This window comes from Sus scrofa, chromosome 9 (assembly GCF_054392235.1).
Source record: "Sus scrofa isolate SSC_HxYL_T2T_F1_AM1 chromosome 9, Sscrofa_HxYL_maternal_Yorkshire_Landrace_v2.0, whole genome shotgun sequence".
Lineage (NCBI taxonomy): Eukaryota > Metazoa > Chordata > Mammalia > Artiodactyla > Suidae > Sus > Sus scrofa.
In genome coordinates, this window is record NC_139391.1 from 21,419,318 (window position 1) to 21,435,944 (window position 16,627).

Sequence of the window (16,627 nt, forward strand, 5' to 3'; positions counted from 1 at the left end):
GGAAGCATGACCTTTCCAGGCTTCAGATAATACTACAAAGATAAAGTAATCAAAACTGCATGGCATTGGTACAAAAACAGACATGCAGATCAACAGAACAGTACAGAGAGCCCCCAAATAAACCCACATACCAATGGACAATTAATTCTTGACAAAGAAGCAAGAATAGGAGATGGGATTAAGATGGAGGAATAGAAGGACTGGAGCTCAACTTCTCTCTCCTAAAATAAACAAAATTCACAACTAAAGGCTGAGCAATCTTCAACCGAATGGACTGGAAACTCTAAAAATGTTATCCTACTCCAAAAGATGAAGAAGAGGCCACACCAAGAGGTAGGAGGGGTGATTACACATTATAAGCAACCCCATACTCCCGGGTGGGAAGTCCCACAGACTGGAAACTACCTGGTTCACAGAGACTCACCTATAGGAGTGAGATTTCTGAGCCACACATCAAACTCCCATGTGTGGGGATCTGGACTGAAAGAAAGAACCCCTGGAGCATCTGGCATTGAAGGCCAGTGGGGCTTGTGCCCAGGAGCTCCACAGGACTGGGGGAAACAGAGACCCCATTCATAAAAGGCGCATGCAGACTTTCACGTGCACTGGTCCCAGGGCAGAGCGAGGTCTCCATAGGAATCTGGGTCAAACCTGATTGCAGTTCTTGGAGGACATCCTGGGAAAACAGGGGTGAATGTGGCTTGTCGTGGGGGAAGGACATCTAAACATTCAACAGTGTGCCTTTCTCTGGAGGCAGCCATTTTGGGAAAATCTGGCCCCACCTGTCAGTGCTGTGAGGCCCAAGGGCAAACAACAATCCAGGTGGGATCACAGCCGGGGCCCCTCAGTAAACAGGCTGCATCAAGACCCCCCAGGCACACAGCCACCTCTAATCCCATCCAGAGACTAAGCCCCACCCACCAGAGGGATGAGAATCAGCTCCACCTACCAGTGGGCAGGCATCAGTCCCTTCCATCACAAAGCCTACAGCAAGCCCCCCTACCAACTTCAGCCACAAGGGGGGCAGACACCAGAAGTAAGAGAGGCTACAACTCTATTATCTATAAAAAGGTCACCACACCAAAAACCTATAAAAATGAAAAGACAGAGAACTATAACTCAGATGAGGGAGAAAGGAAAAACCCCAGAAAAGCAGCTAAGTGATCAAGAGATTGTCAGCCTCCAGGAAAAAGACTTTAGAATGTCGATGCTGAAGATGATGCAAGACATTGGAAATAAACTGGAGGCAAAGATGGATAACTTATAGGAAACACTAAGCAAAGAGATACAAGATATAAAACTTAAACAAGAAGAGATGCAAAATACAATAACTCAAATAAAAAATTCGCATGAAGCAGCGAACACCAGAATACAGGAGGCAGAAGAACGAATAAGTGAGGTGGAGGACAGATTAGTGGAAATCACGGATAAAGAACAGAAAAGAGAAAAAAGACTGAAAACAAATGAGAAGCGTCTCAGAGAACTCTGGGACAACATTAAATGCAACAACATCTGTATTATAGGGATGCCGGAAGGAGAAGAGAGAGAGAAGGGGAAGAAAAAATATTCCAAGAGATAATAGCCAAAAAATTCCCTAATATGGGAAAGGAACTACTCAAATCCAGGAAGCACAACGAGTACCATATAAAATAAACCCAAGGAGGAACACCCCGAGACACATATTAATCAAACAGACCATAATTAAAGACAAAGAGAAAACACTGAAAGCAGCTAAGGAAAAGAAACAAATAACATACAAGGGAACCCCAATAAGATTATGGGCATATTTTTCAGCAGAAACTCTGCAGGCCAGAAGGGAGTGCCATGATATACTTAACGTGATGAAAGGAAAAAACCTCCAACCAAGATTCCTTGACCCAACAAGGCTCTCATTCAGATTTGAAGGAGAAATCAAAATCTTCATAGATAAGCAAAAGTTGAGAGAATTCAATAACACTAAACCAGCTTTACAACAAATACTAAAGGAACGTCTCTAGGCAGAAAGGAAAAGACAGCAACCAGAAACAAAAATTCCACAAATGACAAAGCTCACCAGTAAAGGTATATATACAGTAAAGATACGAAATCATCCACGGATAATTATGCCACGAAAATCAGAAATCGTGAGAAGAGGTGGGTACAAATGCAGGACACTGGAGATGCACTTGGAATTAATAGACCGACAACTTAAAACAATCTCGTATATATACAGACTCATATCAAAACTTCAGAGTAACTGTAAACCAAAAATATACAATTGATACACAAACAAATAAGAAAAATCAACTCAAACATTAAAGATAGTCATCAAACCACAACAGGAGAGAAGAGAGAAGACGGGAGGAAAAAAGAGCAACAAAAACAAATCCAAAGCAATTAATAAAATGGCAATAAGAAAATACATATCAACAATTATCTTAAATGTTAATGGACTAATTGCCCCAAGCAAAAGACACAGACTGGCTGAATGGATACAAACACAAGACCCATATATATGCTGTCTTCAAGAGACCCACTTCACTTCTAGGGACACATACAAATTGAAAGTGAGAGGATGGAAGAAAATATTCCATGCAAACGGGAATCAAAAGAAAGCTGGAATAGCAATACTCATAACAGGCAACATAGACTTTAAAATGAAGAATATTTTAAGGGACAAGGAAGGACACTACATAATGATCAAAAGACCAATCCAAGAAGAAGATATAACAATTTTAAACATCTATGCACTCAACATATGATCACCACAATATATAAGGCAACTGCTAACAACCTTAAAAGGACAAACTGACAATAACACAATAATAGTGGGGGACTTTAACACCCCACTTACAGCAATGGACAGATCAACCAGACCGAAAATCAATAACAAAACACAGGCCCTGAATGCAGCATGAGACCAGATGGACTGACTAGATATTTATAAGACAGCCCATCCAAAAGCAACAGAATACACATCCTTTTCAAGTGCACATGGAATATGCTCTAAGATTGATCACATCCTGGGCTACAAATCCAACCTTGGTAACTTTAAGAAAATTGAAATCATATCAAGCACCTTTTCTGACCACAACACTACACGACTGGAAATCAACAACAAGAAAAAAACTGCAAAAAACACAAACACGTGGAGACTCAACAACATGCTACTAAACAACCAATGGATCACTGAAGAAATCAAAGAGCAAATAAAAAATATCTAAAAGCAAATGACCTCAAAGATACAACACTCCAAAATCTATGGGCTGCAGCAAAAGCCATTCTGAGAAGAAAGTCTGTAGCAATACAAGCCCACCTCAGGAAACAAGAAAAAGCTCAAATAAACAAGCTAACTTTACATCTAAAGCAGCTTGAAAGACAACAGACAAGACCTAAAGTTAGTAGGAGGCAAGAAATCATAAAGATCAGAGAGAAATCAATGAAATAGAGATAAAGAAAACCATAGAAGAGATCAATGAAATGAAAAGATGGTTCTTGGAAAAGATCAGCAAAACTGATAAACCCTTAGCCAGACTTACCAAGAAAAAAAGAAAGAGGACACAAATCAATAAAATTACAAATGAAAAAGGAGAGGTAACAATGAATATCATAGAAATACAAAGGATCATTAAAAGACTGCTATATGCAACTATATGCCAATTAAATGGAAAAACCTTGAAGAAATGGGCAAATTCTTAGAAAAGTACAATGTTCTAAGACTAAACCACGATGAAATAGAAAAGATGAACAGACCAATCACAAATTGAAATTGAAAGTGTAATTAAAAAACTTCCAACAGGAGTTCCCGTCGTGGCGCAGTGGTTAACGAATCCGACTAGGAACCATGAGGTTGCGGGTTCGGTCCCTGCCCTTGCTCAGTGGGTTAACGATCCGGCGTTGCCGTGAGCTGTGGTGTAGGTTGCAGATGCGGCTCGGATCCCGCGTTGCTGTGGCTCTGGCGTAGGCCGGTGGCTACAGCTCCGATTCAACCCCTAGCCTGGGAACCTCCATATGCCGTGGGAGCGGCCCAAGAAATAGCAACAACAACAAAAAAAAAAAAAAAAAAAAAAAAAAAAAAATTCCAACAAACAAAAGTCCAGGACCAGATGGCTTCACAGGCAAATTCTATCAAACGTTTAGAGAAGAAATAACACCTCTCCTTCTGAAACTACTGCAAAAAATTGTAGAGGAAGGGACACTCCCAAACTCATTTTATGAGGCCACCATCATCACCCTGATACCAAAACCAGACAAAAATAACAAAAAAAGAAAACCACAGGCCAATTTCACTGAGGAATATCAATGCAAAAATCCTCAACAAAATACCAGCAAACCAAATCCAACAATACACTCAAAGGATTGTACATCATGATCAAGTGGGATTTATACCAGGGACGCAAGGCTTCTTCAGTATCCACAAATCCATCAGTGTGATACACCACATTAACAAACTGAAGAATAAAAACCATATGATCCTCTCAATAGATGTAGAACAAGCCTTTGACAAAATCCAACACCCATTTCTGATAAAAAAAAAAAAAAAACCCGGAGTTCCCGTCGTGGCGCAGTGGTTAACGAACCCGACTAGGAACCATGAGGTTGCGGGTTCAGTCCCTGCCCTTGCTCAGTGGGTTAACGATCCGGCGTTTCCGTGAGCTGTGGTGTAGGTTGCAGATGCGGCTCGGATCCCGCGTTGCTGTGGCTCTGGCGTAGGCCGGTGGCTACAGCTCCGATTCAACCCCTAGCCTGGGAACCTCCATATGCCGCGGGAGCGGCCCAAGAACCAAGAGATAGCAACAATAACAACAACAAAAAGACAAAAGACAAAAAAAAAAAAAACAAAAAAAAAACCTTTAGAAAGTGGGCATAGAGGGAACCTACCTTAACATAATAAAGGCTATATATGATAAACCCAGAGCTAACATCATTCTCAATGGTGAAAAGCTGAAAGAATTACCACTGAGGTCAGGAACAAGACAAGGAAGTCCATTCTCCCGATTACTCTTCAACATAGTTTTGGAAGTCCTAGCCACAGCAATCAGAGAAGAAAAAGAAATAAAAGGAATCCAAATTGGAAAGGAAGAAGTAAAACTATCACTATCTGCAGATGACATGATACTATACCTAGAGAATCCTAAAGACTCTACCAGAAAACGGTTACAGCTCATCCATGAATTTGGCAAAATTGCAGGATACAAAATTAATACACAGAAATCAACTGCATTTCTATATATTAACAATGAAAGATCAGAAAGAGAAATTGGATCCAATTTTACCATCGCATCCAAAAGAATAAAATACCTAGGAGTACACCTACCTGAACAAACAAAAGACCTGTACTCTGAAAACTACAAGCCACTGATGAAAGAAATCAAAGATGACATAAATAGATGGAAAGACATACCATGCTCTTGGATTGGAAGAGTCAATATTATCAAAATGACTATACTATCCAAGGCAATCTACAGATTCAAGGCAATCCCTACCAAATTACCAAGGACATTATTCACAGAACTTGAACAAAATATTTTAAAGTTTGTTTGGAAGCACAAAAGACCCAGAATAGCCAAAGACATCCTGAAAAAGAAAAATGTGGCTGGAGGAATCAGGCTCCCGGACTCCAGACTATACTACAAAGCAACAGTCATCAGAACTGCATGGTACTGGCACAAAGACAGAAGTACAGATCAGTGGAACAGGACAGAAAGCCCAGAATTAAACCCATGCACCTACAGCCAACTAATCTATGACAAAGGTGGCAAGAATATACAATGGAGAAAAGACAGCCCCTTCAATAAGTGGTGCTGGGAAAACTGGACAGCCACATGGAAAAGAATGAAATTAGAACACCCCATAACACCAGACACAAAAATAAACTCAAAATGGATAAAAGACCTAGATATAAGACCAGACACTATAAAATTCTTAGAGGAAAACATAGGCCAAACACTCTGACATAAAGGACAGCAACATCTCCGATCCACCTCTTAGAGTAATGACAGTAAAAACAAAAATAAACACATGGGACCTAATCAAACTCACAAGTTTCTGCACAGCAAAGGAATCCCTAAACAAAATGAAGACAACCCAGAGAATGGGAGAAAATCTTTGCAAGTGATTCAACTGACAAGGGATTAACCTCCAAAATTCATAAACACCTCCTACTGCTCCATACCAAAAAAACAAACAACCCCATCAAAAAATGGGCAGAAGATCTAAACAGACAGTTCTCCAAAAAAGACATACAGATGGCCAAAAAACACATGAAAAGATGTTTAAAATCACTCATTATTAGAGAAATGCAAATCAAAACTACTATGACGTACCACTTTACACCAGCCAGAAGGGCCATCATCCAAAAGTCTACAAACAATAAGTGCTGGAGAGGGTGTGGAGAAAAAGGACCCCAGTAAACTGTTGGCGGAATTGTACAGTGGTGCAACCACTGTGGAAAACAGTATGGAGATGCCTCAGAAAACTAAACATAGAACTACCATTTGATCCAGCAATCCCACTCCTGGCCCTCTATCCAGAGAAAACCATGATTCAAAAAGACAACCATGTGCTCCAATGTTCATTGTGGCACTATTTCCAGTAGCCAAGACATGGAAACAACCTAAATGTCCATTGACAGAGGAGTGGATCAAGAAGATGTGGTACATATACACAATTGAATATTATTCAGCCATTAAAAAGAATGAAATACCGGCAACATGGATGGACCTAGAAATCATCATGCTAAGTCAAGTCAGCCATACAGTGAGACACCAACATCAAATGCTTTCACTGACATGTAGAATCTGAAAAAAAAAAGGACACAATGAACTTTGCAGAACAGATGCTGACTCACAGACTTTGAAAAACTTACAGTCTCCAAAGGAGACAGTCTGGAGGATGGGGGGATGCGCTGGGGTTGTGGGATGGAAATCCTATAAAATTGGATTGTGATGATCATTGTACAACTATAAACATAATAAATTCATTGAGTAATAAAAAAAAAAAAAAAGGATCCAACATTTTCGTGAGCTGTGGTGTAGGTTGCAGACACAGCTTAGATCCTGTATTGCTGTGGCTGTGGTGCAGGCTGGCAGCTGCAGCTCTCATTAGAACCTTAACCTGGGAGCTTCCATATGACATGGGTGCAGCCCTAAAAAAGACAAAAATAAAATAATAAAAAATTTAAAAAAAATTTTTTTAAAGAATTAGCCAGAAAAAAAAAAAAAAGGAGCAAGACTATACAATAGGAAAATGTCTCTTCAGCAAGTGGTGCTAGAAAAATTGGACGGCTGCACATAAATCAATGAAGTTAGAACACATCCTCACACCATACACAAAAATAAACTCAAAATGGCTTGAAGACTTGCTGTGGTGTGGGTCACTGCTGTGGTGCAAGTACAATCCCTGCCCTGGGTACTTCTGCATGCCATGGGTATGTACAAAAAAAAAAAAAAAAAAAAGATTTAAATAAGACATGATACCACATAAAACTCCTTCCTAGAGAGAACACAGGCAAAACATTCTCCAACATAAGTCGTTCCAGTATTTTCTTAGGTCAGTTTCCCAAGGCAACAGAAATAAAAGTAAAAATAAAATGGGACCTAATCAAACTTATAAGCTTTTGCACTGCAAAGAAAACCATAAACAAAATGAAAAGACAACTTATGGACTGGGAGAAAATATTTGCAAATGATGCAACTGACAAGGACTTAATTTTCAAAATATACAAACAGCTCTTTTTTTTTTTTTTTTTTTTTTTGGTCTTTTTTGCTTTTTCTAGGGCTGCTTCCCATGACATATGGAGGTTCCCAGGCTAGGGGTCTAATCGGAGCTGTAGCCGCTGGCCTACACCAGAGCCATAGCAACGTGGGCTCCGAGCCGCGTCTGCAACCTACACCGCAGCTCATGGCAATGCCCAATCCTTAACCCACTGAGCAAGGGCAGGGATCGAACCCGCAACCTCATGGTTCCTAGTCGGATTCGTTAACCATTGCGCCACGACCTGAACCCCACAAACAGCTCACACAACTCAATACCAAGAAAAAAACAACCCAGCTGAAAAATGGTCAGAAGACCTAAACAGACATTTCTCCAAAGAAGACATACAGATGGCCAACAGATACATGAAAAATGCTTAACATTGCTAATTATTAGAGAAATGAAAACCAAAACCACAGTGAGGTATCACTTCACTCAGGTAAGAGTGGCATCATCATAAAGTTTACAAATAATAACTGCTAGAAAGAGTGTGGAGAAAAAAGACACTCCTGCACTGTTGGTGGGAATGTAAACTGATACAGCCACTATGAAGAACTGTATGGATCTTCCTTAAAAAAACTAAAAATAGAGTTACCACACAACCCTGCAATCCCAATCCTAAGAATATATCTGGAGAAAAATATAATTCAAAAAGATACAGGCACCCCAAGATTCACAGCAGCACTACTTACGATACCAAAGACTTGGAAGCAACCATTTGTCAACAGATGATGCATAAAGATGTGGGGTAAATATTAATTATATACACACAGTGGAATATTACTCAGACTCAGCCATAAAAAAATAATGAAATAATACCATCTGCAGCAACATGGGTGGACCTAGAGATTATCATACTAAGGTAAGTAAGTAGGACAGAGAAAGACAAATATCTTGTGATATTGCTTATATGTGGAAATTGAAAAACTACAAATGAACTTATTTACAAAACAGAAATAGACCCACAGACATAGAAAATAAATTTATAGTGACTAAAGAGGAAAGGGAGGAGGGATAAATTAGGAGTTTGAGATTAACATATATACATTACTATATATAAAATAATAAATAACAAGGACTTACTGTACAGCACAGGGAACTCTACTCAATATTCTGTGATAACCTATATGAGAAAAGAATCTGAAAAAAGAACATATATACAGCTGAAAATAACAATTTTTAATCAACCATATTTCAATTTATAAAGAAAAAGACTTGAAAAAAATTAATTCAAGATAGATTGAAGTTTGACTACAAAACTCCTCTAAGAGAGCACAGGTAATGAGTTTCTTGATCAGGTCTCAGGGATAAAACTTTGAATCTGATGCCACAATCAAAAGCAACACATAAAAATAAATGAGACTACATCCTACTAAAAACCTTCTATGCAGCAAAGCAAAACTATCAACAAAATAAAAAGGCAACTTATTGAATGGGAGAAAATAATTTCAAATAATCCATCAGATAAGGGACTGATATCCAAAATATATAAAGAACTCATACAAATGGATAGCAAAAAACCCAAACAACCCAATTAAAAAAATGGGCAGGAGACCTGAATAGACAGTTTTTCCAAAAAGACATTACAAATGGCCAAGAGACATATAAAAAGATGGTTAACAGCATTAATCACTAGGGAAATGCAAATCCAAACCACAATGAGATATCACCTCACACCTATAGAATGACCATTATCAAAAAGATAAGAAATAGCAATGTTGGCAAGGATGTGGAGAAAAAGGAACCCTTAAGCACCGTTGGCAGGGATAGAAATTGGTGTAGGCCTTATGGAAAAGAGTTTGAAGGTACCTCAAAAAATTAAGAGTAGAACTACCATGGGATCCAGCAATTTTGCTTCTGTGTATCTACCTGAAGAAAACAAAAGCACTAATCTAAAAAGATATAAGCTTTTTCACTGCAGCATTATGAACAACAGCCAAGACAGGGCAGTAACCAAATGTCTATCAGTGGATGAATGGATAAAGAAGTTGTAGTGTATATTCAATGGAGTAATAGTCAACCACCAAAAGAATGGAATTTTGCCATTTGCCTCAACAGGGGCAGACTTTGAGGGCATTACGCTAAGTGGAATGGGAGAGAGAGACAAATACTGTGTGATCTCTCTTCAGTGTGGAATCTTCAAAGCAAACAAATAAACAAGACAAAACAAAAAAGCCCAAGCTCATAGATACAGAAAACAGATTGGTAGCTGCCAAATGTGGGGACATGGAAGATAGGAGAAATAGGTGAACTGTTGTGGTGGTTTTTTGTTTTGTTTTTATTGTAAATAAATTGTTTTAAATAAAACACACATACACACAAGAGTGGAACAAAGACATTTCAGACAAACAAAAAATTCAAAGTTTACCAGCCACAGTCCTATACAGAAAGAATTAATAAGGGGATATTTAAGGCAGAAGGAAATTCTTCCCAGATATAGTTGTAAGAAGCCAATAAAAGCAAAGAAAGTAGTACATACATGGCTAATTCTAAACAAACACTATCCTTAAAATGTAAAATACTGGGGATTCAAAAATAAAGGTGAAATACATGATAATGATATCACTAGGGCCCACCCTAATAACTTCATTTTTTTCATGTTTTAAAACTATTTGCCTATTTTTAAAATGTGCATTCCAATAATTAAAATCGTTTGAACAACAAAAAAAAATAGCACTCTGATTATTAAACTGCACTTTACAGCCCACAGGATACCTTGGACCAGCTTACTTTTTACTCTAGATTCCACCCAACTTCCTCCTTCACCAACATGCCAGTTCTTTTCCTTCCCTGCCAGCCACATAGGCAGAGGGGAGAGGCAGGCGTGGCGTTCATGTCAGCAGTTCTCCATTCTTTGATGTGAAAAGGGGCGGCAAGTCATTTCAACTTGATCCAACCTCTTTGCATCTTACAAACTACAATGGCTAAAAGAAGTAAAGGAAGAAGACAATGCTTCTGGAATGTATAGTGTGTACTGGCAGTGCACGCTTCGTTATGATTCGCCTGCTTGCTTCTCCTGTTCTTTTGAAGACAGTGGATTTTTCTCTTGCATCTCTAGCTTCTTCAGTTTTGACTTGGCAAATTTCTTGGTCTCAGCCATATCGGGTGTGTCAGACATGGCTGCAGAGGAAGTGTAGTGAAGCGTGAGCCAGCAGAGTCTGGTCTCTGCAGAGGCCACCACGGAGTGCCCTAATCACCTCATTTTAACCTAATTACCTTTCAAGGATCTACCTCCAAATATAGTCAAATCTGAGGCAGTGAGGGTTAGAACTTTAATACGGATTTTAATTGGAAACAATTCAGTCCATAATGGAGGCCTAGAAAGGAAATAGCCCTGTGTAAGGATAGAGGACAAGGGGTCAGGAAAGGACGTCTTAAAAAAAGAGAGAGAGAGAGAGCACTGGATGTGTTTGCTGTTGAGAGGTAACTGACTCATGGGGAAGTTTGGGAAGAAGCAATACCAGGTACATAATTTTGTTAAACAATAAATCATGAAACAGTTACTAATTTCTACAGAACAAAAATGCACAAAATAAACATAATAAACTACCTAGTTGAGCTACAAATTATATTTACATAGTCATAATAACAATGCTGTGTAATGCTTTAATGAAAAATCCTGTGGTGTAACTATATTGGGAAAATGGAGAGTAACACTGAGAAATTAGATAGTGCTTCAAGAGAGAAGATTTTATCTTCCGGAGGAGAAAGCTGATAGATGTTTAAAATGGTAAATCTGAGAGCTAACATATGCATATTATTTATAAAGATGAAGGTATATAATGGGAAAAACAATGAAAAGATTTGAAAATAATATCCTTTGGGGGTCAGAATTCAGTAGGTTGGGTGTGGCAGAAAAGGGGAGTATATGAATATATTACTTTGATAAAATAAATGTTTTGTGGTTAGAATAGCATAACACTGTTTTCTTCATTTCGGGTTATAAAATTAATACATGTTCACTGTAGAAAATTTGAAAAATACAGCAATGCCAAAAGAAAATACTGCACTGTTAACAGAGTTATCTCACATACACACTGCACCTGCTGTTTTATAATCTTATCATTTAAAAGCATATGATGATTTTCCCATGGCATTAATTTCTAGGTTATTTTTTTTAAGTAAAAATGCAAGGAAACTCAAAGAATAAAATCACTACTTCTCCATGGAAAAGAAGAGGAAGATTCTATAAAAGGAGTGATATTTGAACTGGGTCTTAAAATATAGGAAATAATAAAATAATTGCGCTCTTACTGTGTGTCTGAGAGTTAACGAACTGCTTTGCATGCATCACACCATTTAATTCTCATAATAAATCTGAAAGTTAGCTATTAGTATAAATCCCAAATTTACACAGTTGGAGATTAAAGCTTAGTGAGGTTTCCGCTCAAGGTCATTTGCTTAATAAATGACAGTGCTAGAATTTTAAATACCATGACCACATGGTAGAGTTCTTTACATGCTGGTCTAAAACAGACCCAGCTGCCCTGTCTCCTTGACTCAAAGGTCTGTGTCATTAGCCTTTTCAACATACACAGGAATTGAGTAAGTGAAGAGGGGGAAGACATCTAAGACAGAAGGAACCATACACTGAAGAGTCCAGAAGCATAAAGACCTAATGTCTGGAGTTGAGACGGACATTTTTTTCTGCATGGAAATCATGGTATCTGTAGGGAGATTTGGTTGGCGAGGCTAACTGGTATCATAATAGGGAATACTTTAACTAGCGTCCATCAACAGGCAGGGCCATCAATATTCCTGACCATCAGTGCAAAAGGAGGTTTATGAAGGCACAGGATAAACAGGATTCAGTTTTGACTTGGTAAATAATTTAAAAGATTAATTTTATATTAAAACAAATGCAAATATTCATGAAGTAGAATGCAAAACTTACATGAATTTTTAAGTTAAAGCTGAAGACTTCAAAGATTTTTTGGGTTTTTTTTTGGCAGGCTCTTATGACAGTCTCTCAGATCTCAAAGGTCTGAGATTGATTCCTTATGAGAGATCATTAGGAAATTTAGTGGAAAATTGTTAAGGAATGCTCTGGGAAATATGAATCTAATTGAGGATGACATTACTGATTAGATTTATTTAAAATGTTATCTATCCTAAAAAATCATAACATATAACCATAATAATAGTAATTATAATTTAGGATTGTTTTTTATTTTATTGATCCTAGGCTGAAAAGGTATTAATCTGCCCCAATGGGAGTATGGGAGTACTGATTTAGGAAGAATGTCAGTGAGAAAGAAGCCATAATTTAAATCAGAAAATAAAAATCCCTAAATCCACATTACTGCTATATACTAAAAATTTCTTGACACTCTGAGTCTGTCTTTCTGCCAACAAAATAATCAACCCACTTGTAGGAAGAGTTATTTGGGAAACTTCAGACAAAACCCATCATCAGAAATATTTCTTTTCAAACAAAGTTTGGCAACATGTAGAAACTGCTGTAAACTACACTTTACACAACAGAGAAATAGCTTTTCTGCTACAGTTAGCTTTCTAAATGGAAAAGATGAGATTAAAGCCCAGCAGCATCTAAAAGCAATGTGGTATCTTGGATTGGATCTTGGGATGGAAAGCAACATTAATGGAAACACTGGTGAAATCCAAATACTGTCCTAGAGTTTAGGAAATAGTAAGTTACCAATGTTGGTCTCTTTCAACAAAGGTGGCAGAGTCACAGAAGATTAACATTAGGGGAAAATGAGTAAAGGAGATATGGGAACTCCATGTGCTCTCTTTGGAACTTTTCTGTAAATGAAAATTATTTCAAAATAAAACATTTCTTTAAAATTATTTTTAAAACTCTAACTTCAACATTATGAAAACAGAAACATTTGTTCAAAACCACAATAAGATATCACCTCATACCTGTCAGAATAGTGATCATCAAAAAACAGGTAATAAATATTGGTGAGGATGTGGAAAAAATGGAATCCTTATTCACTGTTGGTGGGAAAGAAAGTTGTTGCAGCCACTATGGAAAATAGCATAGAGGGTCTTCAAAAAATTAAAAATAGAACCATCATGTGATCCAGCAATTACACTCCTTGGTATAGATCCAAAGAAAACAAAAACACTAATTCAAAAAATACATGCACCCCAATGTTCATAGCAGGATTATTCATAATAGCCAGGATATGAAAGGAGCCTAAGTGTCTAAAAACAGATGAATGAATAAAGAAGATGCAGTACACATATACAATGGAATACTATTCACCCATAAAAAGAATGAAATAATGCCATTTGTACCAACATTGATGGACCTGTTATGGAGCACATCATGCTTAGTGAAGTAAGTCAGACAGAGAAAGACAAGCGCTGTGTGATATGACTTATATTTGGACTCTAAAAAATAAAATAAGCAAGTGTACCTAACAAAACAGAAACAGAATCACAGATACAGCAAACAAACAAGTGGTTACCAGTGGGGAGAAGGGGGGGTAAAAATAGGGTAAAGTAATTAAAAGGTACAAACTATCAGTATAAAATAAATAAGATACAAGGATATACTAGTGTATAAAGAATAGTCAATATTTTATAATAACTTTACATGGAGTATAATCTATAAAAACGGCAAATCACTATATTATACACCTGAAATTAATATAGCATTGTAAATCAACTGCATTTCAATGAAAAAGAAAAAAGAAAACACATATATTTGTTGATTTGATGTCAAGTAATTCTGTGTTGTAAGGCATGCTTAGGATTACCAAAATTTTCATCTTGTTGCTCATACCAGATATTCAGTAAGCCTTGTTCATTTATCATTAATAACTTTGTTATATTTATTAAATATTTGATTTGGTTTCCAACTTAGTATTTTAAGTCAGATAATCTGTTTTTAAAATCCCCCCTCAGCTATATATGCAGTTAAAAAGGTTTAAGGTATGTGACCAGTCTCCCATCTGTGCCACAGATAATGGATTTGCATCTGTTTCTGCTGACATAAAGCATGTAATTGTGTCAGGAGAGCAAAGATGGGGAGAAGTGTGCTCTGTCTTGTGACTGTTTAGATTCACTAGTTTCTACTTGTAAATCACTCAAGGTCTGGCCACAGAATGTTCTCAGAGAATTCACCAGGCTAGCATCAAGACTGGATACTCCATGGGCTTACAAAATCAAGGCTCTTGGAGGACTGGGTGGTGCTAAATAGGATGCTCTGAGACATCCCTCTGAAGACCTCTACACTTAAAAGGGTCACTGCCCCAGCTTGTTTCCCTTCCTTCTCTCTCTGGTTGTTTCAAATACCTTTTGCTTTTCGATGTTCTCAGATTCCTAGCTTTGGATGATTTGTTGTTTAATCATCACTTCTTTATCATCTCTTTCTCTGCCCCCTGAACTCAAGTCTTCAAAGTGCTCTGAATTCTCCCCAGTGACTGAACTTTCAGATCTCTTATAATGATGCATTTGCTAAGGAACTGCAATTTAATCACACATTATGTACCCTTCCCTCCTGACACACAATTACTGTACATGGGAAAAGGTTGGGGGCATTTGAGATATTCCCTCAAATTCTAAGAGAGAAAGTCATTAACGGGTAAAAGGTCTCCAGGACCACTAATGCACAAGAAAGATAATTTACCCAAAACATGTGGAAAATAAACATCTTTTCCAGAGAGAAACTAATGATGCTCTCTAATAAGAAGACTTTGAAAACAGCATTATATTATCGTATTAAAATGTCAGATTACTCATCAATAAAAACCATCTATGTCATAGGCTATTTTGAAAATAAAAACTGTAGTCTTTAGTGATAAGTTACAGGAACATAACTACAATCTACTGAGAACTTATCTTTCAAGATTTTATTTTTATCATTATGTCAGAATAATATTTTAAAATATTAATTTTTTAAATTAAACTTGCAACCCTGTAACTTACTCATTTTCTGCTCACCTTGACTATGTCATCCACTGTATCAGGGAAGAGAAGCTCTAATAAACTTAGAGAAAAGTATTTTGAGCTTTAAAACACAGAACACAGAAAACACAAGAAGTCTCAGAGCTCTGCACCCCACTATGGAGACTAGCTAGCATTCTGATATTTAAGGAAAATCCATAGGAAAAGTGGGGCCTTTCACAAGTAAGAAGAGTCCATGTTGGGGAGAACTACAGATATCTGTAAACAGTTGTGGACCAATTTTCCAATGAGGTGTCCACAGAAATATTCTTCAATCTCAGAACTGAAAGAAGAAAAAAAGACAAAACAGGCTATAGAGACGGATAGGATGGTGGAAGAAGCATCCCAGGCAGAGAATTCTGGAGTGGCTAAGACTCTGGAGTGAGAATACTCGTATATCTGAAGGACTACAGGTAGGTCACTATGTCTGCAGTCTGGTGAGAAAGGGGTAGAGTAAGGCAAAAAGAAAGAAGAAAAAAGAATCAGTTCCGTAAGTGCTTGTGATGAGAATGCACAACTTCCATGTCGGAATGAAGTTACAGAGTGACATAAAGAACAAACTTTAGAGGATCACTCTTGGTGCTCTATGAGAAGGGACTGAAAAAGAATAAGAACCAAAACAGGGAAACTAATCTGGAGTCCATGATAACTGTCCAAATGAAAGACAGATTTGAACCTATTTGAGACATATTTTGGAGGTGGTGGAAGAATTGAATAGTTCACTTTCTCCAAAGATATCCATGCCCCAATCTCCAGGGTTTGTGAATAGGTTATGTTAGATGGCAAAAGGGATTTTACAGATGCAATGAAGGTTATGGATCTTAAAATGGGGAGATGAGCTTGGATTATCCTTGTGGGACGAATTCAACTGCACCTTCTCCAACTTGGAGCAGAAGATGTCAGAGAGATGTGGTATAAGGAGAAATTGGAGATTCCCAGTGTGAGAATGATTGGACGGGCTGTTGCTGGCCCC

At 37.7% G+C, this 16,627-nt stretch overlaps 1 protein-coding gene and 1 long non-coding RNA gene across 2 annotated transcripts in view; both read right to left on the reverse strand.

Annotated features, from left to right (window-relative positions):
* LOC146399779 (uncharacterized) overlaps nt 1-16,627 on the reverse strand; it is a 452,175-nt gene that overhangs the window by 350,859 nt on the left and 84,689 nt on the right. The window lies entirely within an intron of this gene.
* On the reverse strand, nt 7,718-10,852 carry LOC146399781 (thymosin beta-4-like). Its single transcript, XM_084975619.1, has one exon. The coding sequence runs from the start codon at nt 10,850-10,852 to the stop codon at nt 10,727-10,729; it is 126 nt and encodes a 41-aa protein (XP_084831745.1). The 3' UTR covers nt 7,718-10,726.